At 41.7% G+C, this 27,445-nt stretch overlaps 2 protein-coding genes across 3 annotated transcripts in view; one reads left to right on the forward strand and one right to left on the reverse strand.

Annotated features, from left to right (window-relative positions):
* The first annotated feature begins 5,060 nt into the window (after positions 1 to 5,060).
* S1PR3 (sphingosine-1-phosphate receptor 3) lies at positions 5,061 to 13,712 on the forward strand. 2 transcript variants are annotated; one of them, XM_057413812.1, is made up of 2 exons: positions 5,061 to 5,113; positions 10,461 to 13,712. In XM_057413812.1, the coding sequence occupies exon 2, from the start codon at positions 10,627 to 10,629 to the stop codon at positions 11,782 to 11,784; it is 1,158 nt and encodes a 385-aa protein (XP_057269795.1). In that variant the 5' UTR covers positions 5,061 to 5,113; positions 10,461 to 10,626; the 3' UTR covers positions 11,785 to 13,712. The 2 variants fall into 2 exon arrangements, with proteins under 2 accessions (XP_057269795.1, XP_057269796.1); XM_057413813.1 differs by lacking the exon at positions 5,061 to 5,113 and adding an exon at positions 5,384 to 5,399.
* Positions 13,713 to 20,999: 7,287 nt separating this feature from the next.
* The window catches only part of SHC3 (SHC adaptor protein 3), a 55,499-nt gene continuing 49,053 nt past the window's right edge, over positions 21,000 to 27,445 (reverse strand). Inside the window, 2 exon segments of the mRNA XM_057413800.1 lie at positions 21,000 to 22,216; positions 25,183 to 25,478. Of these exon segments, the coding sequence (XP_057269783.1) occupies positions 22,088 to 22,216; positions 25,183 to 25,478 (425 nt within the window). The 3' untranslated portion in view covers positions 21,000 to 22,087.

Genomic DNA, 27,445 nt, shown 5'->3' on the forward strand with positions numbered 1-27,445 from the left:
GTGATTCAAACACATTGATAAAATATTAGAAATGTAGTGGTAATTGGATTTACAAGAGCTTGGCCCCAGTTATTCCTGTGGTGGATTTATAGAGTTAGTGTGTCAGTTTTGCTTCTGTTAAAGAAAGAACACTTACCTTTAACACATATCTTTCAAGAATATACAGAAAGTTAAAAGATTTCAGCAAATACATCACCATGACATACAAGGGCAGGAAGATGTGAAAAAAGTCATAATTTTTGAAGTTTCAAAAATCTTTTCTGCATATACTTAATGGTATCGATTTACAGATGACTTACTTGATGTAGCAAGCAAATGTATTTTGAACACTATAGATTATAGCTCAACAGCATTCCAAAGAAACTTTCTCTCTTTTTTGCTTTTTTAATTTTTTTAATATTAAAACAAAATATTAATTAACTTTTTTTCTCTTTTAATCATTTCTAAGTTAAACAACATTGCTTTCATTTTGAAATAAAACCAAGTTGGAGGCACAGAAGTGGGAACAGAAATGGTGCTACTAATAAAAACATACTGCAGCGCTTCATCACCTTGACATAACAATGCATAATACATCTTGTTAATGTAAAAAGATAACTCACCAGCAGTAGAAAAGTAGAGAGCTAAAATATTTTACAATATAAATAGCTAAATATCAGACTGGTTTGAATCGTAATTTTAAAATTACCCTGCGGCTGTTTACATACCAAAACAGTAAAAAATAAATGACTGATTTTCCAAATGATGGAGCGTTCCTTCAGGAGCTCCAGAAAGTAAATCAGTGATGGATCAGTAAAGCATTGGATGGAGGTCAATAGGAAGAAATTATAACTAAGACATTAATAAAACATTGCATGAATGATTTTTTAATGTTGATAGACAGAAACTTGCAAAATTTCATCATGCCCTAAACATTTAATGGAAAAAGGAGGTTCTTCAAGGACTTCATTGTAACTACTAAGTGAGAAGGATAATATTAATCTTGAAACATTATCTGTTTTGTCTGTATATCTCATATATCTCATTTGAGGGTAACTTCAGATTTTATTGCATGTGTATATATTTTATCTAGCTGTAAATAGAAATAACTTTAACCATATTTCTAACTTTTAAGTGTGTGCTGAAAAACCATTTATATCAATGGCATCGGTCTTTCACTGCATTCATTAGACCAAATGCCACATATGGAAATAAAAAGCTGTTTTTTAATCTATCATTCTGTATGTAATACCCAAGATAGAAAATCAAATCCATGGACTGTTGTGGCATGCTGTGAGACCCATTCGGACAACTTCACTATGACATTTTCTGTGCCTGTTGTGATGGCTGAGCCACCTCTTTCTGAGTCACTCTGCTGACTCTTTTTGTGCCATGTTCAGAATGAATACCCTACAAAAAACTTTCCTTTTCCCAATACCTGCAGAAGTGGGCCATAGTCATGCTGTTACATGTGTCATTGTTTGTGTCTTAGTCAAGACATTGCCTCCTTGCAACACAGAAAGAAAGAGCTCAGATGGTATTTGGTCTATGCCAATTACAGAGCTGGAAGCACGCAGGGCACCCTTGCCCGCTTGGGTCCCCCAGCCCTTGTGCTCTGCTCTTCTTTCTCATTGTATTTAACAGCTGTTGACAGGCTCTTACTCCATGTGGTTTGTTTAACCACTTTCTCCCTTTCTCTCCTGCAGCAGTGTCTTCCACAATTCAACAGTACATTGTCAGAAATCTGTTTCATTTTCTTTTATGCTATTCTGTCTTTGTTCTCTGTGGGTTTTCCTTTGCTCACACCATTGATTAGACCTAGCAAATTGTGTTTTCCCCGCAAGGTCTACTGTTACAACCATCCTACTGTCTTTGGTGCCTTTTTTGTGTTTTACTGCATTCACAAGGACATGGAGTACCCAGAGGCACCTGTGGTACTCAAAGTGCAGATCTCATGGAAGGGCTTAACTGCACTTTCCATTTTGGCCTTCATTCCTTTCTTAATCGTTTCTAGCATCCAGTTTCCCTTTGACAGTTAATGAATGTCAGATGTTTCTGAAGAGCCAAAAGACCTCTCAAAAGACCTCTCTATCCACAAAGACCTCTCTTCTGAGTGGTAGCACTGTACATTAATTTGTGCATGTATCATTAGAGTTGTTTTTCCTGTTTCACTTAGCAGCATGGAAATGAACACAGCATTTTATCAACAGGTCACTGAGGACATCCAGGTCTTGGAAACATCTTGTCTCAGTTTTAGTTTCATTGTCAAGTACCCCCAATAACATCAGCAGATGCTGGTCTCCCATTATTCATCCTGTTTGTCCACTCAGGAATTTTCAGGGCAGAAGAGACCCCTTACCACTGGGAAATGGAGCTGTTAACCTCCTGTTGCTATGAAAATTGATTCCTGGCCTTTACTTTTTATCTCTTACTTGGTTATTAATCTTTTTACCCCACAAAAAAAATAAAAAATAAACACACACCCTGCACAAAAAAAAACAAAACAAAACCCGACCACAAATTCTTTCAACAGCACTATAACAAGGTTGAGAGGTCCTTGGAGCTAAGTATGGTATGCATATCTACAGGCTGTTTGTGATGTTTGGAAATGAAGTTGTGGGTTGCATCAGCTACCCAGCTCCCCAAAGGTTTTTGCTGACAGCTGCTTTGGCCTTAGATACCAACCTTGGCAAGTCCCTGGCAGCCTCTGTGCAAGGACTCTTTGCTCCTGGGTGGCTTCTCCAGCTTGCACAGCAGTGTTCTGTCACCTGCCTTCTCCGATGGCACAGGCAGCCACAACAACCAGAGGGGCTGAGGGGCAGCTGCAAGAAACCACTGCCCACTGACAAGCCAGAGACCCCTCCAGCACAGCCACGGCTACAGTCTGTTTCCCATGGTGGAGAGGAGAGCTGGGGCACAGGATCCCTGCGCTGACTGGCAGGACTGCACTGCTTGAGGAGCTTTGCAGATTAAGGGCATTCAGACACCACCATGTCAGACACCACCATTAGAGGCCTCAGGCAGAGATAACATCTGGTCTGCACTGATACACCACTTCCCATGCATTCTCCTCAGCAGAAGAGAATAATTTCCCTGTACTGTATTGGGGCCTTGCTGTGGGCTGCTCCTATGGGCTGCTAGCAAGCCCAGCTGAGGAAGGCAAAACAAAACCATCACAGGCAGCAGGGCACAGTTTGTCCCCTCATCTATGACAGTCCATTCAGAATGACCGTCTTTTGGCTCCCCTCTGCAAGTATTCGATAGGTAGTAAAGGAAAAAAAAAAAAAACAACAAGGAAATAGGGAAAAGAACAAAGAACAATAGCAGACCACAGAGGCAGGCCAGAAGTACTTACTGAAACATCTGCTTTGCAAGAACTGGGTCTTGATGGCATGTGGCAAGCAGCTGCCAGTTGGACTGCTTGGGTGGTTTGCAGGGAAACTGTTGCACAAGGCTTTTCTGTGCAACAGGAGAGCACCAAGTCCCAGTCCTGGGCTCTCCTTCACCAAAAAGTGGTGTGTTCTTTTATGTGGCATGGAAGAAGCTTTCCAGTTCTCTTCCTTTCCACAGAAGAGAGCAGCTTTCAGACAGCACATGCCAAGGGAGGCCAGGAGGTAAGACCAGGACCACCACACGTGGCAGTGTGGACCTATCCGTAGCTAAGTGAGGCCGTACCACAGAATCACAGAATTGTAGAATGGTTATGGTTGGAAGGGACCTTAAAGATCATCTAGTTCCAACACCCTTTGCCATAAACAGGGATATCCCCCAGGTTGGTCAAAACCCCATCCAACTTGGCCTTGAACACTTCACTGTATCCCTAAGCTCTGAAGCAATTTTACCAGCATTTTGCCCTGTATAGTCCTTATTATTGAGGTCCTAAATCAGAAGATTTTTATTACTCTTCTACAGCAAATAAAAAGCAGTCACAGAAACACACCATTTGCTCAGCTACATGTGTTTAATCTTCTGGCTATAAAAATCCTAGTTATGCTTTCTTCCAGGACTTTTACTCCCTATGGAGTAGCAGTGCAGGCAACCCAACAGCCGAGCCTGTGGCACGAGCCCCAGCATGACGATGCTCGGCTTCAGACAGGAGGCTCCCAAGAAAAACACTGACTGCAGCAAGACGACTAGGCAACCCTACACGCCTGCCTGCGCTTAGCAAGGTTGTAGTGTTCCTGTTTGCCAGCTCATCATATCCATTTCTGACAGAAAGCTTTGCTATACCCACAGGCAGCTTACAAGTACATTTAAATTAGATGGTTGTAGGATCCAGATTTCAACTTATGTTCCAAAGTGCTGCTTCTGTCATGGAAGCAATCTGTGTGCCTACTGCTATCCTTGAGTTGCTATTACGCAGTCAATAACTGTCAAGGGGTACCTTACTAAAAGTACACTGTCATTAGCAGCTCTGGGTCAAATCAGACGTATTTCTCCTTGGAGTTTCTACATGCTTCATCCATCTGAAGTTATCTGAAGATTAAATTAACAGACACAGTGAAAGAGGGGGCAGATGAGGGCGGGGTAAACTTCACTCGAGCATGCCAAGAGCTCGAGCTGCATGAGGACTCCCCAGAATTTCCTCCCTCCCCCTCGCATGTTACAAACACTCGGCGGCGGGCTCTGCCGTCTCACATTTCACTCCGGCCGCCCAGAACTCCTAGTGCTTCACCTGCGGCCGTGCCCCGACGGCAGCAGACTCCCCGCGGGGCTTCTCCCTCCGTCTGGGGGCCGGCTCGCGGCTGAGCGGCGAGGGTCGTCGGGCGGGATCAAGAGGGTCGGGCCGGGCCGGGCCGCGCCGGGCCGGGCCAGGCGAGGACCGCTGGAGCGGGGAGCGAGCCTTGTCCGGGGACGACGGCGGCGCTGGAGCGGCGTGCTGCAGGCAGGACCCCGGGGGGGCCGGTGTGCGGGCAGACGAGAGGCCCAGAGGGGGGCTGCGCGGGCAGGCAGGGGGCAGAGGGGCGGCTCGGGGCAGCAGAGGCGGGGCAGGGCCAGGACGATCCCAGTCCCGCCCCGCCCGGCCCGGCCCGGCGCGGCCCAGCTCAGCCCTGGGGGCCGAGCGGCGCCGTGCAGCCGGCGGTCGGGTGCGGTGGCCCCAGAGTGCTGGGAGGGCTCGGCAGGGACGTAGCAGGTACTTCTGCTCTCAGCAGCCCCTGCCGCGGCCTGCCTGCCGCCTTGTCCCCTCTGCCTGCGGTGCCTGCCCTCCCGGCAGCCGGCCCGGCGGGGCCGTCGGCGCTCCCTCCCTCAGCGAGCGGCGAGCGAGGTGTTTCGGCCCGCGTGGTGTGCGGCCGCCGCCGGACGTGCCAGGCGCCCGGGACAAGACAGAGCCCGCCGCGCCCGCCGTTCCTTCGGGATATCACGTAGAGGCGCAGCGGCGGGCACGGAGCGGCGGCGGGCTGGGTAGATATCCCAGGACTGTGAGTAAAGTTTCCCGTGTGGGACCTATTACGCCGCCGTCACGTCGGGGATGTTCTTGGGTCGCGTAGACGAGCGGTTTATCACCGCAGAAAGCTGAGGTTGCTGCGGTACTGGAAGTTTGAGAACGGAATCCTGGAGTTTGACGTGTGTGTGTGTGTGTGTGTGTGTGTGTGTGTGTGTGTGTGTTCGTGTGGGGAGCGCTGGGTGAGGGGGGAGAAGTAAATGTACCTTCCTTTAAAGTGCAACCAGCCAGGAGCTCCATTGTGAGGTCCGCCTGTGTGCCGCTGGGAATTCCAAAATACAAACCGTTGTCTAAAATACAGAAGCCAAGAAAAATAACCATTTATTAAAGGCTTTTCTGAAGCTGTAGGCTGCCAGCACATCCACTTCAAAAATAAAAAATCTCTTTAAAGTTTATTTGACTTGTCCAAAACATTGTTCTGCAACAGATGTTTGTTGTCTAAATTTCATTGCATCTAGCACAGCTTAAATTTCAGAGTGGAAACGTGTATTGAACTGTGCTGTTGCTCTCAAAACTCTTTTCTGTTCTTAAAGCTGTTAGGATGTGCCTGGTGAATTATACACGTTTACTTTCCATGTGGAAAAGCTTCACAACTAAACAAACTATGCAAAATTTGGCTTCAGATATGCAGATAGTGTCTTTCCCTTTGCTGTTTTTAAAATTGTCATTTATGGACAAGTGTAAGGCTGTGTGTGAAAGGAGAGGAAGAGCTGCAATGTGTGTGGTAGTGGTGAAGGCCATTCAGTCTCTTTGGTCAAGTCTGTTAATGGATATTTGCAAGGCAGGAAAATACAATTCCAGCCGAATTGCAGTGAGCATATTGAACACACAGGCCTTTATAGGCAAAAGTAGGTAGTGGAAAGTGAAGTCCTTGTGGTTTATTCTCACTTTCCTTTATTCTCTCACTCACTTTCACTTTATTCTCACCACCTTTCTCACCACTCTTCTCCATTTTTTCAGCATGGAAATTTTGTAGGGGGAAGCAGCTATGAGTAGTTCTCCATGTTGCCCTTGCAGTTCTGCAGCAGAGCTGCGATCCGTGCAGAGCATGATGGACAGCTTACTACTTGTGCTTTATTCTCACTTGTTGCATTGATTTCAGGATACCATGAAAATTCAGACAGCATGGCTCACTGTTTTGAAATAGAAATTTCCTATTCTTCCAGCTATAAAGTACCCAGTGACTCATGAGATGGTAAAAGCCCTCAACTCCCCATGGGACTCTTACCAGAGTACTGCAGGGAGCAGAGAGTGGAGATGTACTGGGGGTGGTTGCTGAAGGGGCTTCGCCATCCCCATTATCACAAGTTCCCTGCTGCCTCCTGGCAGTGGAAATTACACATTCTCAGAGGAAAATTGCATGTTGACTCCAACTGTCTTACCCAGGGCATTATCTGTGGGGAGCTGGTGAGGGGTATGGCCTTGAGTTTCTGCCTGTATCACTGTGTGATGGGGCTGGAGAGGGCAGTAGAGATGTGCCTTACTAGGGGGCAGATGAAGAGGACATGGCGTACTACACAGCATAGCCTTTTCCATGGCACATGTGTCACAGGGATCATACAGACCATGGTAGACTGTAAGGATATGAGCCTTAGTGGAGAGCCCCTGCTTCATCCTGGAAGGGTGCTTAATGCTACTAAGATCCATGACCACACTAATGGCTGTGAAAAATCCAGTACATGGTGGTGGGCAGGAAGATTACCCAGGTGGGAATGTCATGGTGCTCACTGCTGACCCCAACTGTTCCCTCCGTCCTTGGACCAGGGAGGACAAAAATCAGCCAAATAGCTGAAGGAGGTGACTGAATTGTCTTCCAGTTGACTGTGGTTCTTGACATCATACCACTGCCTTTATTTGAGTAACTTAGCAAATGCTGGTTTGGCCATCACATCTGTGAGGAAGTATAGCCAGATTGCACCTACGCTGCCGATAGGTTTACCTTTTGAGTGGTACCTGGTGGTGGAGCAATAGGGATCTGCTGGCTTGCTTTATAGTGAATAAAAATGATTTCCAGCGGTGTCGTCAAGAGCTCAAGGTATTGAGGTACCTAGCCAAGGCAGTGCTTCACACACAGCATGCCACAGATGGACTCTCTGGGTCCTTTTTGTGAATATTCCAAGCTGAGGGCCATACTTTGCAGCTACTGACTAGTCCTCTGTGAGAATGGGACAAAGATGTTTTGAGGAGTAAAACGTAGTGGCATCAGGAAGCAGTAATGAGGATGTTCCCAGCCTGGCTGCTGCTGTCTTTATTCTTGTAGTGTACAGCAAACTTTTAATTCTTCTAACCGTTAAAAAATAAGTGTGCTTTCTGAGTTACTGGCTGAGAAGCAGGAGGAAAACAAAACAAAAAATAGTGTGGCTGAAACTTATTACCAGCAAGATAAGTTGCTGCCAGGAGAGAATAAATTTTAATTTATTATATTATCTTTCAAGTGGCTTATGCGTGATACTTATTCCCTGAGCATCCTGGCAAATAAAAATGTTACAATCTCCACTGCCTTGCCACTAGCCTGTCAGAGGCAGAGATTTACTTTTGTGATACTAATTTTGCTCAAATAATTTTGAGGGGAGAAGTAGTTGTAAACAGTGGAAGAGACCTTGTATGATTTCTGCTGATTGAGTGCATAGTCTTTGCCTTCAGCCAGGGGAACTGGTATAGCACCAGTATCTTTAGTGGAGTCATGAGAGTTTACAGCTGCTGAGTTGTGGCTGATACAGACCTAAGTCTGGTGTAGTTTTCTTCACAGAAGGAAACGTATTTGTCCTTTGGTAGACCAGTTATGATAACTCAGCTTGGGAAAGTCTTACAGAAGCATTTATTTTGTTGCATGCGGTACTCTTAAATGATATGACCATGATTGAATATAGTTCCAACAGGCAGCCATCAGCCAGTCTGGTGAGTATTGCTAGTTGAGCTATCGTTAGCAAATACTTTCCTAGTCAAATGTAATTGTTTAATTTACAACTAAAAGTACTTGCAAATGATATGAATACAGTGGCATTTTGTTGTAAGCTAATACAATGAAAGACTGTGATAGTTTATGTGATAACAGTGTGCAGATTATAACTGAATTATAATTAGATTGAACCTTAGCTGAGGTGAAGTCATTCTATTGAAGAGCTTCACTGTTACCATGCTTCAGAAACGAGGTCCAAAACTCAAGGGCCCAGTTCTGCTCATGGGAAATTAATGAGGTGATTGCTGACAGTGAGGACACAAAGCAACAGCTGTGGTTTTTTTGGGTAATATGTCTTTTCCAGTGGGTCTGTTCAGCAAAGTGGCTTGCACCTAAGAGCTAGAATGGGGAAATAATAATAATTACAATTATGATGAAAATTATAACGATGGGTAAATGGTAAATTACTTTCTCAGAAAACAATTATAAAACATCCTGCATGCACTAAAAAATTCAAGTCAATTCACTGTAGGCTTTTGTCAGATTACTTCTTTTCTGATGGAGATAACCCAGGAAAAGGGAGGATAAGAAAGCACAAGGATGAGTGTGGGTCATCCTTTAAATCTCTTTACATTCATGTGGGACATGGTTTGCTCCTCCCTTCTTCAAGAAGGCACTTAGAAATTCATCTCTCACTTTCAAGTGCCCAAACAGAGTGGTGGAACAGAACATGGTTTTGTGATCTTAAGAAACCTGTATATAGAATTATAATATCATAGAATGGTGTGGGTTGGAAGGGACCTTAAAGATCATCTAGTTCCAACCCCTGTGTTTGGGAAATGCTTGTGACCCGTAAATAAATAAAAGCTAAGGTCAGGAACTCTAGCTCCTAAAAAGTTCCCTAAACTTTTGGGGCCAGCGGGATGTGTTCTGCCATCTAGCACAACTTTTTATTTTCTAACCTTTCCCATAAAAAGAAAAAAATAAATAGATCTTTACAGATTTGGCTCACATTGAACCAATTCTCACCTCATCCTAATCCTTATCCTGGTTTGGTTACCAGTCTGAAGAACTGGCTGTCCATTCATCCTTAGTACATACACTGGGGCATGAGCACTGATTCTCTGTGGAGTATGCAGCAACTGAACTAACATTTCTGGTAAAACACTGAGTTCTTCTGACATCATCTGATACTTTTACAAAGCTGTGCAGATCTCTTCTGATGTTTGTATATGGCAATGGAAAAAGAAAACCAGGAGGATCTGCTGTGAAAATGCTACCTACCAAAATCTGTAAGAAAACACTTCAGTCAGTCTAAGTCATAGCTTAAAGAAGAGCAGAAGTAAATTGAGAAGGACAATTCGGGTTGTTATAACTCCTTTTTTATTAAAAAAAATCCCCAGTGTTAAATGTGTGTCTTGTAGAGACATGCAAAGGAAAAAAAAAAAGCCATACAAGCAATTCTTACAAAGATGGGACTTGCTGTGTTTATTTTATTTTAAAAGGGGCAGAAGAAATCCAACTGATTTGAATAGGAAGTAGGATTGATTTTACGATGACTGGCCTTCAGAGGATCTCCTTAATCATAAATAGCCTCATTTTGTGCCATTAGCAGCAAGTAGTTATTTTAGGCATTGGTATCACGCAGATTGGCAACAAGACTTGACACCAACTTTCTCAGGGTCTTTGCTACCTTAAGTCTGCATGGGGAACAAGAATAAGCTTAGAAAGCAGTGAGTTTGCCCTGGTGCTTTTGATAGCATCACGTACAGTTAGGTCCTTTTGGGAAGGAGTGAGCTGGTTGCTGTGCATGCTGGGGCTTGCTGTAACTGTTTGCTAATCCTTCTCACCACTCCTCTGTATTTTTTCAGCATGGAAATTTTGTAGGGAAAAACACCAATGAGCAGTTCGCCACATTGCCCTCACATTTCTGGAGCTGAGCTGCATCTGTGAAAAGCATGGCAGACAGCTTACCCACAGCTATCTTGATAAGCATGCAGCAATGCTAGACCTTGCTGCCTCATAGCCAGCACCCATTTTGCCTCTTGGGTGTATGTTGCAGCTCGAGCACCCGCATGGGCCATGGGTGACATGGGAGGACAGTGAGATTTATGTTGCATCTTTTGATTTTATTTTCAGAGCCTGGTTGGGGAGCCAGTCTCCCAAATTAATATGCAAAGGTGGCTGGAGCTGGGGATCCACACCGCCTGCCCAGAGGAGTGCTTGGAGGAGCGTGGCTTGATCTCCCTCTTGTGGAAAGTTACCGAAACTAAGTTCTTGTGATACTAAAGAAGAGAAGTCCAGCATGGTCAAACAAATGATGGCAGCAGTTACCGAGCCAGCTGATGCTCTTGGCAGCCCTCAACGAAATGAAGAGATGGACTCTCTGATTGTACTGCATTATAATTACACAGGAAAGCTTATTTTAAGGGAAAAGGCAACAGATAACATAGACCTGCCCACTGTTGCATTTCTGATCCTGTGTAGTTTCATAGTCCTGGAAAACTTGATGGTGTTGATCGCCATATGGAAAAACAATAAATTTCACAACCGCATGTACTTTTTTATAGGCAATCTAGCTCTCTGTGATCTTCTAGCTGGAGTTGTTTACAAAGTAAACATTCTTATGTCTGGGAAGAAAACTCTGAGCTTATCCTCCACAATCTGGTTTATTAGGGAAGGCAGCATGTTTGTTGCCCTGGGAGCCTCTACTTTCAGCCTTCTAGCAATAGCTATTGAGCGCCATTTGACCATGATTAAAATGAGGCCTTACGATGCGAATAAGAAATACAGAGTGTTCCTTCTCATTGGTACCTGCTGGCTTATTTCAATTTCCTTGGGTGCTTTACCCATTCTTGGCTGGAACTGTATAAACAACTTACCAGACTGCTCAACAATTTTGCCTCTTTACTCCAAGAAGTATGTTGTGTTCTGCATTAGTATCTTCATAGCCATTTTGGTTGCCATCGTCATCCTTTATGCCCGTATTTACATCCTGGTAAAGTCCAGCAGTCGTAATGTCACTAACCACAATAACTCGGAGCGATCCATGGCACTCCTTAGGACTGTTGTGATCGTTGTCAGTGTTTTCATTGCCTGTTGGTCTCCACTGTTCATCCTGTTCCTCATCGATGTGGCCTGCAAAGTCAGGGAGTGCTCTATCTTGTACAAAGCCAACTGGTTTATTGCTTTGGCGGTTATCAATTCTGCAATGAACCCCATCATCTACACTCTGGCCAGTAAGGAAATGCGTCGGGCTTTTTTTCGCCTTGTTTGTGGCTGCCTGGTGAAATCCAAGGTGTCCAGATCTTTGCCTGTTCCGCCCACACCAGATCACAGTCGAAGTAAATCCAGCAGCAGCAATGCCCAGAAGCCAAAGGAGGATTTCCCACCGAAGAAAATTCCATCGTGTATCGCTGAGAAAAATGAATTTTCATTTCACAATGGAAACATCTGTAAGTAAAGGACTCCTTGAGACAAGTATATTTCTATGGCTTTTAGATTTGAACTACAAGTGTGGTTTAAGTACTCGTGCACTTAAGTCACAGGGGAAAACACCATTTATTTAACTTTGAGAACGTATTTATCAATAATCGTTTGCTTTGGGAGTTCATTCAGTAACATAACCAATGCAGAAAAAACCTTTCATTCTGTCCAACAGCCAGGACAGAGTCCATGGACATATAATGATATTGTGCATCATGATGGCATTGCATGATAAAGGCTGCATTTGGCACAGCCTGATCTTGCAAGAGATCAACAAAACCTGTTAGAAACTTAAGTATTCACTAAACAGTGATGATGATTGGAAAATGATTGGGAGAGAAGCTCATTACATATGTTGGTGATTATAGTTCTTTATATGTATCTTGCTGTTATGTTAATGGCCTTATAAGTATGTGGCATAAATAGCTGTATATTTGTACAATTCCTTACTTTAAAAGTCGTCATTTGGTAAAAGTTTACACTGTACTAAACATTGTATTCCAGTATACAGTGTAGAGTGACAGATTATACAAATACATGTGTTTCAATGGGGATATTTGAAATGAAGTAGTAGCTGTTAACTGACAGGAACTTTAACATGTCATATCACTGCAGTATTTTTAATTTTTTTCACTGTTATTCAGACTTTCCATGTTTAGTGAAAGACAACACAACAGTTGTCACTGTGGCATTTCACAACTTATTTTAAACAAACAGTAGTAAATAACCACGGAGAGAGGCTATATACATTCACTATTTAAAGTAGTTAAAATGTGACTATACATGTGTATCGAGTGTATGTACTGTTCCAATGCATATATTTTTACTTACTATTTACAATGTATTTATAAATGTATGGCAAACCTATGTAAACCTGTGTACATTGTGAATGCACTACCTGAGCTGAGATTCTGTAGTTCTGAAACAGAGACATATCATTTCAGGAAACAGTGAACCACAATGGGTTCCTGTGGAGTTCTTCTTTTCTCTCCGGGCGCTACCACAGCATGGGAATGCATTAGAAATTCTCCTTGGAAAGGAGTTCAGACAGTGGGACAAGATCCCATTTTCAGGCAGTGGGACCCTGCGCTTCTACTGTCTCCAGGCACTTTTGCAGATACAAGAGTGAAGATGCGGTACAACAGGATCATGCTGAAGGGCGTATCTCCCTTTATATCTGACCCTGCCTTGGATCTGGAATGAAAGCCTGTTTAGTTTGAAGACTTGGAGCCCCAGACTTGTTATTTTGAGAGAATGTTCCAGAGAAACCTGTATGAATGCAACTTTATGGTTCATCAGTGCTTTACCAGCCTCAGTACAGGATGGTGTTCAGCATCAAAGAGATTCCCTGAGACCTCAGGCCATTCATACTTCATAAACATCTTGTTTCAAGTCCCCATGGAAGTGGCCCATGGTACTTCCATCAATCATACTTTATGGCTGGAGGTTTCGGTGGATGTTGATGGGGAATTCTGAGACTGGTTCCATTGTCTTTCAGTAAGAATGTAAGCATCTAAATTTATTAGGCTCTTTCAAGGATTTGTGTTTAATATCTCAAACCACACCTTGCCTTATGCACAATAAGTAGTTGAGGCTTTTTAATACACAGCCTGCACAGCTTGGAAGAGCTCACCCTTGGATTTACTCCGGTCTTAATCATTTAAAGCAGCAGCATTAGTCTTTCCAAGTATGTACAATGTATAATGTATGTAGCAAAAGCCTTTCATTTTAAAGAATGAAATTAAATTTTGCATTGTGATTATCTTTTACAAGTTAACAGTTTGCTTGTAAATGTTTTATGCTGTTAGGTGTAAGAACAAAAAAACTATTTGAATGAAATAACTGTGAAAAAGAATATTAAATATGACATAATTTCTACTAAAAATGTTGAAAAGCGGTGCACTTCCTTAAGAGGGAAAAGCTAAGCTAAGCGTGCTATAACTGAACTGCAGGTACAGGGCTGGGTCAGCATCTCTGTAGCTTTGTGAAACAGCTGACATTTGCATTGCCATGGCTTGCTTATTTTTTTAGATCTTGTAGTGCTATTTGGCTATATTTTCAGTGTCGAAGTTCTCCACTGAAGTTGTGTCTTCAAAAACTGCAGCTAAAATATTTGTATACCTGTAAGTGTTAGTGCACGAGGTGGTGGCACATGGCAGCATTCCCTGCTATTGTAGAGCACAAAGGCCTTAGCAGCGCAAGGGTTTGAGAAAACATTGTGGCTGATCCCAAACCAACAAGGATGTTATGCAATTCTCACTGCTTAGGTGAAAAAAAAGAAAAACAGCTTTAATAGTCAAAATCCAAAAACATGCACTTAAAAGTTAGTTTTAACCTCCATTGTCAGAGTTGATGCAATGTACAAGTAACGCAAGCAGACTCCACTGTTGGAGGCCATGTGATTGCATGTCAGTGCAAAAACCTTTCACTCTGCTTTGATTTCCTTCTCTTATTTTGGAGCTGTGGGGATATTTTATTAGTTCACTACCCTGCTGTACTTGAAGCAGGCTCCTAAGATTCATAGGTTCACATGTAATACTGATAGTAAATTTACTGAGTATTTAGGACTAAAAAGACTGTTATGGGTATATGTCACAGTGGGATGTACCCACTTAAGACTGTTAAGTAAAGCACAGCTTCTGGGACATTTCTGAGCAAAATTTTGAAGTAGGACCAAGTCAAGGGCTTAACAGCAGTGGACCATAAGCAATCAGGAAGATATCCTATCCTAGAAGCTGTAAAGGATGGAGAATAGCTCATTTCACCCTAAAATATTAGAAAATTCTTCAAAATACATTCTAGCATCCAAGCTTTTCATCATCTAGGCTGATTTGAGCATGCAAGAAACTGAATTAGGTCTCCCTTTCGCAGTTGGTTTTATGCAGAGCAAAAGCTACAAAGGAGGTATTTTATTCATATTATTTCATGAATTGGAATATTTATTTGTATTCTGGATTACAAAAGAAATGCAAATCAACGCACTTAAGGAGAAAAAAGCTTTCACAAGAGTCTTTCCAAGAGTCTTTTATTGCCAGCAGTCTTGCAGAGCATTTTCAATTCATTAGGTACCATAAACATTTTGAAAACTTTTAATTAAATCTTAAACCTTTAAACCAAAGTTGTGTGGCAATTGTTTTTCAAAGAACTTTGAAGATGGCTTAGGCCGTCTGCAGAAAATGCGCACTTTCACACTGGGTGTTGTGCCTATGGGAATGCCATGCAGTCAAAGGTGGTAGGTTCTGTTTCCACTGTCCCTGGATCAGAGGAAGGCTTTGCTCTGCTTTCCTGGGAGTGGACTCAGTCCCTGGGCTCACCTGCTACGAGGGCTGTCTGCTCCAGCAGCCGCGCTCACAGTGGCTCCATTGGGAAGGAACATTTTACAAGGAGAGGCTGTATTTGGGGTGTCACGACATGTGCTGGCATCCACTCTGTGTAATGCCACCAACACAACCAAGGGCACAGCTCGGACCCTTGACTGTGAACCCCATGGCTGTCCTGTGCTGGGAGTATTGCCTTCTCAAGGCAGGCAGGCACAGCAGCAGTGACCAGGGGATTCTGCTTGGCCACCATCAACTGGGAGGCTTGCAGCAACCCTGAGGCCCATCCCTCCAAGAGTGGGGGGACAAGAAGAGGGGGAATGAGCGAGCTGTGTGGTTCTGAGTTATGGGCTGGACTTAAAACACAACAGGTCTCCCATGGAGTGGCATGGAGACACCATGCAGAGGCATGCAGAGGTGTCCTGGTGCCCATGCTGCCTTCAGACCTGCATTTATTCTTGAGAGCAACCTAACTTCTCAGGGCAACCCCAGGCTTGACTTTTCTTCAATCAGGTAAGAGGGAAGGGCTTTTACAAGGAGACTTGTGGATGGTGAAGGAAGGTGATTTTGGGGACATCAGTCCAGCCAAGTGCCCTTCTGATGTGGAGCCTTTCTCCCCTCCACGATCCACTAAATACCTGCTTTTGCATGTAGCTTGTCCTTGCATTCATCCTCCATGGAGTGAGCTACCCTTGGCTACCCTCACCTGTTCAGTGTGCCAAGCACGAAAGCTAACTTTTCAGGAGACAGCATCATCTGGCCCAGAAAGAGTGCCTGTACAAGCAATTACTTTCATCGTGAAAATGGTATCTGTTGAACTCATGGAGACCAGTGTTGCCTTTGCCAAGGTAAGTAGAGCTCCTCTGGTGTAAAGTGTAACTGAGGTCAAGCTCCTCATGTGCCATTTGGTCCTCGGACAACTTTTATCCCTGTGTCTACTGAGACGAGCAGTTCATTGACTTATAAGTATTCAATATCCAGGTTAACTTTGTAGAATTTAATTTATTCTGCTACAAAATGAGCATTCTTTCAAGTAAATAAAAAAAAAAAAAAAACACACAAACCCCCCAAAAACGCAACAACAAACAAACCACATCAAAACAAACAAACAAAAAAATATGCATAGGAGAAAAGACTCAAGCTCACTTTGCATGCATTCCAATCTGACAGTACTGCCGATTATTTTATTACTTTGGTTAATCGTATACAAACTGAATAATCAGAAAACAGTTGTATAACACTTATATTCAAAATTCTGTTGCTCAAGGACTTCCTCAGAGGCAAAATTTTCCTCTATAGCCGGAATACCACAATCAGCAGACAGGCAAGAACTTGAGATTCACAAAAGTGGCTGGGAATATAAACAATCACAATATTTCCACATACATTATTTTTTTCTGCAATTCTCAGTTAAAAATGTTTCTAAAAGTAACAAATATTAATAAATAAAAAATTTACAGTCAAACTTCCTTTCACAGCAAACTAGCCATTTTTTTTGTTTTGCCCACACAATGCAAAGAAAAATATTTACCTCAGAAGGAGAAACCTGGCTTCTTTTGAGGTTTAAGTCTGCAAGACTTTACTGAGAAGCAATTACCACACCAATTCAGCCACAAAGGACACAAATAAATACCAATTATAATCTTTACATTCTTCAGTTAATAAAATTTCTCTTATTTGGCATGAGTAAATGCCCAGGTGTGTTCGGTGGGTTTTGCCTCAAGGACAAGTAAAGGAGGACTGCTGGAAAAACTTGTCATTTGACCTGTATGTTATTTTACCTTCATGACAGTTGCATAAAATGTAGATCTGCATCTTAATCTCAAATCTGAGGCTACCTTCCTTTTCTGAGTCATCCATGCTGTCTCCTACGAAGTGGGGTAGCAGAATGAGTCACCCAACTTTAGCTTTTTTCTTCCTTCCTTTGGTTTCCATGGCCTGTTCTGTTGTCAAAAAAAGGTTTAAACACTGTTTATGTGGTACTTTTGCTAGAAATGTGCAGCTCTGAAATCTCAGCCCCCTTACTGAGACAAAAAAAAAATGCCCCACTTTTTCTCAGTGGAAGCCATACAGGATGCTTATGTTGGAGTGTGCAGAAAAACAGATCAGGTCTTATCAACATATGTGTCCCAAAAAGAGATGTGCAGTAGTCATTGCCTGAGTCTTTTGCAGTTCCCATTAGTTGCTTATGTGCCTACTGGCTCGTGTTTCCAGTTTTCACATTTCTTATCCCTGGGGTTTTCTGTACCAAGACAGCTTTCCACCCCCTATCCAAGCCTCTGGTTAACTGCAAGCAAATTATTTGTCCATGTTATCTTTTCCACAGGCCTGCCCTCATCCCAGCTGCATCCAATGCAGATGTGAACAAGGTCCACAGACACTGTGTGTGAGTTAGTAGAGTAAGTATAGCTGAGCACAAAGCTCTTACTGGGAATTTCCTCATCTCCTGACAGCTTTGAGCAAGCATAGATTTGTGGAGAGTGCAGCCCTAGGTTCAAGCAACAGGACCATGCAAATCAACCTATTTTTGACATAAACTAAGGTAAACCTGAATTTGGATTTTATGCAGACATATTTTGAAAATGTCTGAGAGATAAAAAGGGAAGTGTGTCTGTTACTTCAGCTTAGACTTCATTTATGCAAATATGATTTACTTAATATAAATCCTTGGTTCTACCACTTACTTCAGATAGGCATGGGATGCTAAGAACAAAGGCTTGAAAACAGGATTTGTAACCTTTTGTTAGAACATTCACAAGTTTCAACTTTCCCCTTTAGAGCGGCAAATTTCCTGGAGGCTGCAAAACTGTAAGTTTTCAAATGGAGCATTTGCTACTTACAAATACCTAAATATGTATCAATTCTATTATGAATACATTGTAGCTGACATCTGGCACTTGATGTGCCAGCAGCAATCACACCGTGGATATACATTTTTTTAAATTCTCCAAACCTTACCGTACAACATGATGGTTAGGGACCACGATAGAAATGTGAGATATTATTCTACAGAGGATAAAAAGAATGAACCCAGGATATAGAAAATCTAGTGCTGGCAGGTGACATTTGCCACACTGTTAGTAAACATTTTCTTCACTTGACAGGGTGCGTTTTGCACTCAAATCCTGGTCCCAAGACTATGTTCTTTGTTCAAGCTTTTACTGAATATGTGTGGCAGAGATTTCTGGCAGAACAAGTATTACCTCCCATTGTGAACTCTGTAAGATGCGAGGGGAAGCTATTGTATAACCTTCTATCCTCACTGTGTATGCAAAGCCCTGGGCAGGGAGGCAGGCAGTAAGCCATGGAAATTCTATCTCCTCTTATAGTCTCCACCCAGGCATGGCCAATTTGAACATCCTTTTTTAGGGAAGGAAACCTGGGGAGTCCTCACTCTGAGCAAACGCACACTGAAGTCAGAAGGTAATTTGGTTTTCAAATCACATTTGCTGCCTTTGAGGTTTCTGTGCTTCTGAAGCATCTGAAGTAACTGAAAGTTTGAGAACACAACTGTACCTCAATATCCAGTCTGCCACTGCCAGCCATGCTGGACATTTTTATTATCCTAGTATTCATTCTAGACCTACAATAAAATGAATCAGAAGCATTTGGTTCACTCCTGAAAGTTCTTTGTTTGGAGGAATCAAATGTGTTTTCATTGCCCAGAATTCACATAGTTGCAACAAAGCTGGAGTCAAAACTGATAATCAGATACTACTCAAAATCAATGTAGTCAGTCTTGCAGGATATTTAGTTTCATTTCTGACTGCTCAGCTCTCACCTGGGAAAAATCAAAGGATATTGTCTAAACACAAGTGATTTCTATTGCTTCTAGTAAATTCTTTCATTCAAGTAAAATCCCCCTTCTTAAAGTCACAGTACTGAATTATCACCAGCAAGTGTCCAGCCTTCTGGATTGAATAAAAAAGAGTAAAAACAAAAGGTGAAGGGACTCAGAACCAAAGATAAACATTAAAAGGCTCAAATTATTATGCTGTCAGCAGTCTGGTTTTCAGCCAATTGCACAGCATTTGAGCCCATCTCATAACTTCTCTTAAATTGTTGTCTCTTAAATGGCTTTTCATAGAAATGAGCCCTGCCTCTCTAGCAGGTTCAATAAGCTGTTGTTGAGATCTAACAAAAACACGTTTGGAACTGCTGTCCAAATGTCTATGCAGTTTTTATGCCATTTTCATATAGGGAAAAGCCAAACATACCACAGTAACAGAGACATAAAACAATGTCAGGATCCACACAAGGAGAAATGATTGGTCCACATGCCCCTTCTTCCTTGGCAGCTTTGGTTCTCAGTGACTTAGAAAAGCTTCTGGATCATCCCATCTAGCCAGACAGGATCTGCTGGACCATTGCGGCAGCAGGGGCACTGCCGCAGCCCAAAGGCACTACCATTACCTAGGGCCAAAGTTCATCTTATTAAGCTACGTGTAACATTTGCATCATCAATGCGCATGGTGAGCTGGGCAAATTGGCTGTGCTGACAGAGCAGTTTAAAATAGCCACATTTTCCTGGAGGCAGAGTTTGTGAAAGGTACTCTGGGGAATTAAATATTTCTGTCAAGCTGTTTCACTTTGTGTCTCCTTGCCACCTGCTTTAATTGGCAAAACATGCAGCTAAGTGGCTGCTAAGTTATTAAAGATGGTAAAAAAAAATCAGATTCTTATTTCTGTGTATATTTAGTGCCTTCATTCATACACCCATATCTTGTCACATTCTTCCAGGCATACACTGACAGGGTATTTAGGAATCTAAAACTGACATAGGCAGCAGGTGGGATTTTTGAAGGCACCTAAGGGGGTTTTGGCATCTGATTCTTACTGAAGTGATATACAACATTCAAAGTGAATAAGAGGTCTTCTCCTATAGTTAGTAATATCACACTAAACACTTTCCAGGACACGGCTATACAGAGATGAGAGCATGATATGACAAATATTATACATGACAGAAATGGTAGCAACTGATATACTTGAAGCTGGAATATGGTGAGACATGGATGCTCTTAAATAAAGTAGTTTTGATGAATACTGCTTTAGGGTATAAGATCTCCTCATGTTCCCTTGCAATTTCCAATCTGGTAAAAGGACAACCCAAATGTAAGAATTCCACTAACCTCAGCACCATACTAATTTGGGTTGCAATGCAGCATTTAATTTTGTTCCTTTGCTCTCAGGTCCCACCCAGATCTAGAAATAACAACTAATTAGTATTCACAATAAAATTAATCACAAGTATTTGGTTCACTAATGTCATAGTTTGGCTTCTGAATGTCTTGAATAAAAAGGTGTATTTTTATTCACTGCTCATATGATTCATCTTAGGTGCCTCAATCATTTTTGCTCTTGAGATCAAACAAAACCAAACTTCCCAAGTTGCAACTTCACTATATTTCAGAATAGAAGGTATAGGCAAAATATATCCAAATTTTAATAAGATGATCCTACCTGAATGACTCCTTCAGTCAGTTTGCTTGTAGTCTGAGAAATTTTTAAACTGAGCAAATTCTGAAAACCAAATCTAATTTTAAGTAGATTTAAGTATTGACTACTTCAACATAGGCAGGTGCTTAACCTAGACTTACCCTGCTGAGTCACAGCCTTTATGAATCAGGTCTGAAGATTTGATTTGAGATACTGGTGCTAGAGAAAACCTTGGAACACTGAAGGCTAAATCCTTACTCTGGCACAAACTTTGCCTTTATAGGAACTATGTCTATTGAATTTGGCTTTTGATAAGCTTTTTAAATAGGAAAATAACTTCATGTAGTGTTTGCATTTGAAAAGTACAAATCTTTCTAAAAACCTTTCCCAGTACCAAAAGCCAAGGACATTTTTGCTAGAAATGCATCTGTTTTTCAACTTGATATTTACAGAAAAGCAGTATATTTGCAATACCCATCACTTGTTGAAGGCCAAAGTGAAGGTTTTGGTAGGTAAATGCAAATGGCCACTGAGCCATGATAGTTTTCACTATTTATAAAAAGAAAAGATTTTTCAGTTATGTCTCTGAACAACCATGTACATCTTGTACTAAACCTATTGAACGCAAGTTATTTGAACTTGCCTAATTGGTATGTAACACCTCATTGGAGACTGGTAGTCAAGGACACCTAGATCTTCTCTATAAGCAGAGAACTATTTATAAATAGCCTTAGCACTCAAATTAATAAACTAAAGTTACTGAATATTGTTATATTATCATTAGAAAAATCAAATGCACACGTTTTATACACAGAGAGATCACACAAAATCATTGTTAAAGCAAGATACAAATGTTTTGAGTAGCGTCATATAAGAATTCAAACTTGACATCAGAAAGAGAAAATGATTTTGATACAAGTGACACTGAATAATGCTTTTAAAAAACATTTTATGCTAAATTTCTGAGTTGGAATACTAATTGCTGAATTCAGACTCCTTCCATGGCTAACCAGCATAATCCACTTGTGATCCCCATAGTTGTGCTTCTTAGGTAAAAGCAGAAATAAGATTCCCAATACTCCTTTTCTTAAGAAAATGAGACTGATGAATTCCATTTTTATCTGAACAATTACAATTGAAATTTTTCTTCTGGTAAAAACACATGGCACAGAAGATAGTTCTATACCATCAACAGACTGACTTGAAAAATATAAATATATATTGTATTTATATACATACTGTGTATATATACACTATCAATATTCACATTAGGGAATCTGAACAATTTCATTTAAATTACTTTCTAAGAAAGCCTTCTGCTGTGACTTCATGTCTACATAAAGCATTGAGAATTTTCAAGTGTACCATGTGAAATGGGGCTTCTTAAACCTAAAGAAAACATATTGATGAAATATATGTGAATATCCATAATTTTTTTAATGTACATGGGGTTTTTGTTTTCAGATCTGCAATTTCTACCTGTTATAGCTTACAAATTACAAAAACTAAAATAGTTATCTGGAGTCAGTACTTCCTCTCAGCAGGCTGCTGCAGGCAGAGCTCACTCCCAGAAGAAACTATTGGCAAATTATTCTCGAGATGGTGATTGATGAGATGACTTATGCTGTCAAAGACACGATCTTTTGTGCGAACCTTAAAAAAAAAGGATGCAAGAAGATAAATTAAAGAGCAAAATACTTTTTCTCCTAACTTCATACTAAAATTCTCTAAGAATAAGATGTCACAATTTACCATGTTTTAGAGACTCATCCCTTTTCTACCAAAATCAATGGAAATTTGGCATTTCTGGAGTTTTTGTCTCTTACTCCCCCTATTTTCTCCAAACAGATATTTTGCATGCTACCTATAGGCCAGTCTACTTCTATTACTCTTTTTGAATAGATCTGCTTGAAAACTTTCTGCACATTTTGTTTCGCTATAAGATGGGGTTTTAGATCAGATTTTCCTCTTCAAGAGACCACCTGCTCCCTTTAAGTGTTTTCACCTTTTTCATTAGAAAAAGTTGTCCTTCCAGAGGTGCCACAACCCAGCTTCTCCATGTGCCTCAGCATCTTTGTGCTTTTCTTCCTCTTCAGGTGCTAGAAAATTCCTTTCCCTGAAAGGGATCCAGCCATCACATGTGCTTGGCTTGGGTTTGCTCCATGCTGCATGGTACACCACTATGCCTTTGAAACCAAAACACTCCAAGGCAGGGGACATAATTTTTCTAGCCCATTTACCAGCCTTCTTCACCACCATCCTGCTAAGCAAATTATTATACCCATGACAAGAGGAAACTCATTTTGCAAGATAAAACAGTTATCAGGACTAGCAAAAAAACTAATCTATATTACAAAACAATCTTTAATTATTTAACCACATCTTCACAAAGCATTTCCTACCTTTGTTTAAAACTAGTTAGTCATACAGCTTCCATTTGCCTATCAGAAGTCCTCTCTAACAAATGTCATGCTGCAGTAAAGCTTTGTATTGAGATGGCTCTACACTGCCTCAAGCAAAAGCCTGTAAGCACTGCTCTGAAGTGAGGCATGTCATCTGTTTTCCTTGAACCTTTCTCAGAAACAGAGAACAACTTTTTTTAAAAATTTCCAAAGCCAGCTAATGCGGTGGTGGGCACCTCTCTTGAAATATTGCAGTCTTCATCATTAAATTCTAGCAAAACTGCCAGAAACTTAGCAGAGGATGTCACAGGGTAAAAATACAAACAACAAACTTTGGTGGCAAATGATGCTATCTGCTCAGTCTGCAGGTAGCTGAGTTACTGAAGAAAACCAACAGGCTCTCCCAATTCTGCTTTGAAACATCACTTTCTGTAATTACTCAAAGCTTTCAAAATGAAAAGTTGTCTTTAAAACAGCAGTAACTTTCCTTATCTGTATGCAGAATAACACATTTTGAGAGCATTTAACTCAGCTGAGATTTTTCTCACAAGTGATATGCTCTGCCAATCACCAGGGTTCAAGCCCTAATTCCAAACCCAGCAAAAATCCTGCAGTCCTCCACTTCAAGCTTCCTTTACCTGAACTAGAGTTTGGGGTTTTTTTGTCAGCTGGATGAGAGCAGAAGAAACTGGACAGTTAACTCTGCTCTGGAAACACACCCTGAAGAGCTGTAACATGTAGCTGGGTAATTTGTGTGTGAAATGAATTCTCAGGTAGCCTTTGTGTGATTAAGAATAATCATGCTGAGGCCACAGAGAAGAAATGTAAGCTGCTGGCACGCTGCCGTGGCTGGCCACACACTGGCATTTTATTTATGACTCTCCATTCTGACAAGGTGCAAATAGGGCTGCTCAGGAGCTGTGTCAGGATCCCACAAATCATATAGACAGTGCAGCTAACGTAAACACAGCTGTGGGAAAGCTGTGCCTCCTGAGCAAGGAGATTCAGAGCCATTTGGGCCATAAGGGCACATCACACGTAGCCTGAGGGAGGGGATTAGGTACAGAGAACAAGCAGGTATCTACACAAGGAGGTCAGCAAATTAGTGCTGCTCTTAGAAGCAGTCCTCTGTCCTCTGTCCTCTGCAAAAGGAAAATGTCCCAAGAGTCACCACAGTACTTGATGCAGTTAGCAGAGCAGAAGAGCTCCCGGTAGGACATAGCATCCCTGCACTTGCTATGGCACAAAGCAGTGTTTTCCCTGGAGGAGCCTGTAACAGCGATTCGTGGATTTATGTTGAAGGGAGAACTAGGAGGCCCTGCTGCAGGGTCACCAAACTGCTGGCAAAAGTTTAGCAAAGGAGGCGATGGGCCAGTTCCCCAGGCTGATGTTCCAGTCAAGCCCAGGACTAGGTGGCTGACACCTAAACGGTGCAAAGCCATTCTTTGACTGGCCTCATGTGGCAAAAGTAATTACAGAAAATACCACTGGCATTTCTCACCACAGCATTACAGACTCTGGAAGACCAGCATAATTCTGCCACAGGTTTCTCATCTGAAACAGATGCCAACAGACTAACTCCTCTATGGGATTTCTCATTTACTTTTCACACTTGTCATCTAAAGTTGCCCTTTAACAGAGGAAAAGGAGTTGCCCACTTTTGCTACCAGGAACCAAGAATTATTTCAGATGAGACTAAACCTCCCCAGAACAAGGACCGGGCAGACACAGAAAGCTGGAGCTCCCTTGCCCTCTCCATCCTGCTGCTGGAGGGTCCCTTTATCAGCCAAGGTTGTTCCTGTGCAGCAAAGAGCTGGAGCAGGTTTACCCCAGTTCTCCAGTACAGTTTCCTGTACATAAGCCCTAGGCTTATGCTGGCATGCAGGCCAAACTTGCACACCCAACAACAGCTTCCCAGCAGGAGGGCTAAAGAAGTGGCTAAGCTGCACTTTTGACTAAGACAGTCCTGCAGCAGCCTAAGCTTGACCTTGTTAGGGAATCAGGTCCCTAAGGTTCCCTAAGGTTCCCTGCAACATGCAAAAATCATGCAGTGGGTCTTCTGCTAGGCACGAGGGAGAGAATGAGAGATGTGATGGCATATTAGAGATATGAGGCTGTAGTATGATCAGTTGTTAAAAAGCTGTAAATAAGATTAAATACGTTTAGAGAAAATGTGTTGTCAGAAACCTCCTGTATTACTGAGGAGTCAGTGCTTACAGTTCCTTCTGGGTCCACCAAAAGAAGATGCTTGGCTTGACCATTGTGCAGGCCTGTCAGCACATAGGAGCCAGGATTCGTGGTACTCTTCCTCACAAGAAAGTCTCCACATTTCTTTAATAGCTGTTCTGCTTCTTTCCTGCTCATCTCTCCTTGATACCACGGCTCTGCACTCAGGTCTTCAGCTACAGTCCAGTCAGCTCGTCTGGACAAAAGGGGACTGGTGCATCCTGTGGAGGTGGATTTCCTTGATGCAGCCACAGATGTTTGGTTCTTGAGGGCATCTTCAAATGGTTCTGGTTACGGAAACAGAAACAAGGACAAGATCATTCATAGATAAATCATGTTAAAAATGGTGATATTCCAGATGTTCTTAACTAGACTTAATTTGTGTTATAGCCACATCCCTTTATTTGTATGAAAAAACTGAGGGAAGGTATACTGCTAGGCCTACTGATCAAAGGATTTTATTGAGATTGAGGAGTGTAATATGTTAAAAATGTATGTTATGCACAGAAAGATGCTGATAAAAATCAGAGAAAACCTTGGCAGGAGGTTTTGAAAGTTACTGCTTTTATTTTGGCAATGGCTATTGTCAACAGTTGCATTTATATGCCCTGATACAAGGCAGAGCTCTTTTTTTGCCTTACCAGGTACATCAGACAGTTTCATTTAAAAAAAATTGCATAATATGGTTACCCAATTTCATTATATCTGGTCTCTCTTAAAACAACATATTAATTTTAAAATAATCCATTACTGAGTCTCCAGCCCACGGGTATGTCTAGAACGAATCAGCCAATGTTACCACTCAGCCTACCCCTAACCTCCACTTACGAAGAGGACTTTGCAACTTAGACACAGGCTAATACCTTTAACGTGATTTACCTAGCTGAAATCAGCCTTGGGGAAACATCTTTTAAACCTCAGCTATATCCTGAATTCAGTGCTACTTTCTGTAGAGTAGAATAGAAAGATGTGTCATTACAGATCCTAACAGTCTTACAGAAACAGTAAATAGGTCAGTCAGTGCTTCATTATATGTACTTACTTATTGGAAGCTCCTTCCCCTTGCCAGACCTCCATCTGATCAAACTACTGAATATTAAAAAGAGATGTTATTCTTTTCCCACTAGTCTTAGAGAAGGACATCTGCAGAACAGTATGGTGGAGCAAGACACCAGCTCTAAATAGTCTCAGATGCAAGGTGTATATAGCCATGTTTGCATGGGACCACAGAGAGGTTAATTTAGCTCAGAGAAATAGGGTAAATACTGTGCTGTCACAGCTTATTGATACTTCAGCTGATTCTTACAAACAACTTACATATGTCTTCACTTCATTGCCCTCTGCACTGAGCCAAATGTGCTTATCTTGACAAAATACTAACTTAAGGCTAGGTGATACATTTTCTAATGCTATTTTTCCTTAACAACCCAATGGTTAGTAAAGGTTAATGAAGTTTGGAAGACAAGAAAACAATTTTCCCTACTCTTAGGAAAAGGATATGTACAAAATGGAAGCACGCATGTGCATGTTTTAAGAGCATAGCCTCTTAGAAATCAAGGTTAACATTTCTGATTTCAGACAGCAGATTTCTCTCGTTTCAGATCTATATTTACAAATACATACTCCCTAAAGTTTCTTTCCTCACTTCTCCTTTCAATCCAAAATCTCCCCAGGCTGTGGAAATAGAGGCATATCTCAGCAAAAACATGCCAGGAAGACAGTTTTATGTACACTGAGATAACAGAAACGTAGATGTGTTATTTTATAAATAACATATAGGCACCAACTGCTTTGTCTCACTGCCTCTTAATTATGTGAACTGAATTAAAAAAATCATGTGTCAGCAACTGATTGGAGGTAGGAAGAGTAGAAAAACAAATAAATTTTTCTGTGCATTATACTGCTTTCCCAGTATTTCCTGTTAAGTGTCTCCTCAAGGCTGAAAATAATGTGTACTGGTAGCACCGACATCAAATTATGACTGAAGCTTAAAAGCAGTTTTACAGTTATGGCTATGATTTTAATTTTGGAAAAGACTTCAAATTTGGAACAGATACGTAGATCTGTATCAATCTGTGTAGTATGCCTATCCAGAGCAAGGGATAACTGCCTTTTAATTTCCCTCTCAAAGGCAGGTGGAAACTTGCACAAAGCTTTTGTAGTATGCATTGACTTCCTAGTAACATATTCACAGGACAGACTGATGCTAATTCTCCAGCCATGCACTCTTTCACTTTCTTGCATGACAAGCCTC

Source organism: Pezoporus wallicus, unplaced genomic scaffold (genome assembly GCF_028554395.1).
Source record: "Pezoporus wallicus isolate ANWC-B61680 ecotype Strahan unplaced genomic scaffold, APGP_CSIRO_Pwel_v1 contig_10094, whole genome shotgun sequence".
In the NCBI taxonomy this organism is placed as follows: domain Eukaryota; kingdom Metazoa; phylum Chordata; class Aves; order Psittaciformes; family Psittacidae; genus Pezoporus; species Pezoporus wallicus.

Excerpts from the sequence above, each read along its gene's own strand:
- S1PR3 (XM_057413812.1), top strand. The coding sequence starts at position 10,627 with ATGGTCAAACAAATGATGGCAGCAGTTACCGAGCCAGCTGATGCTCTT.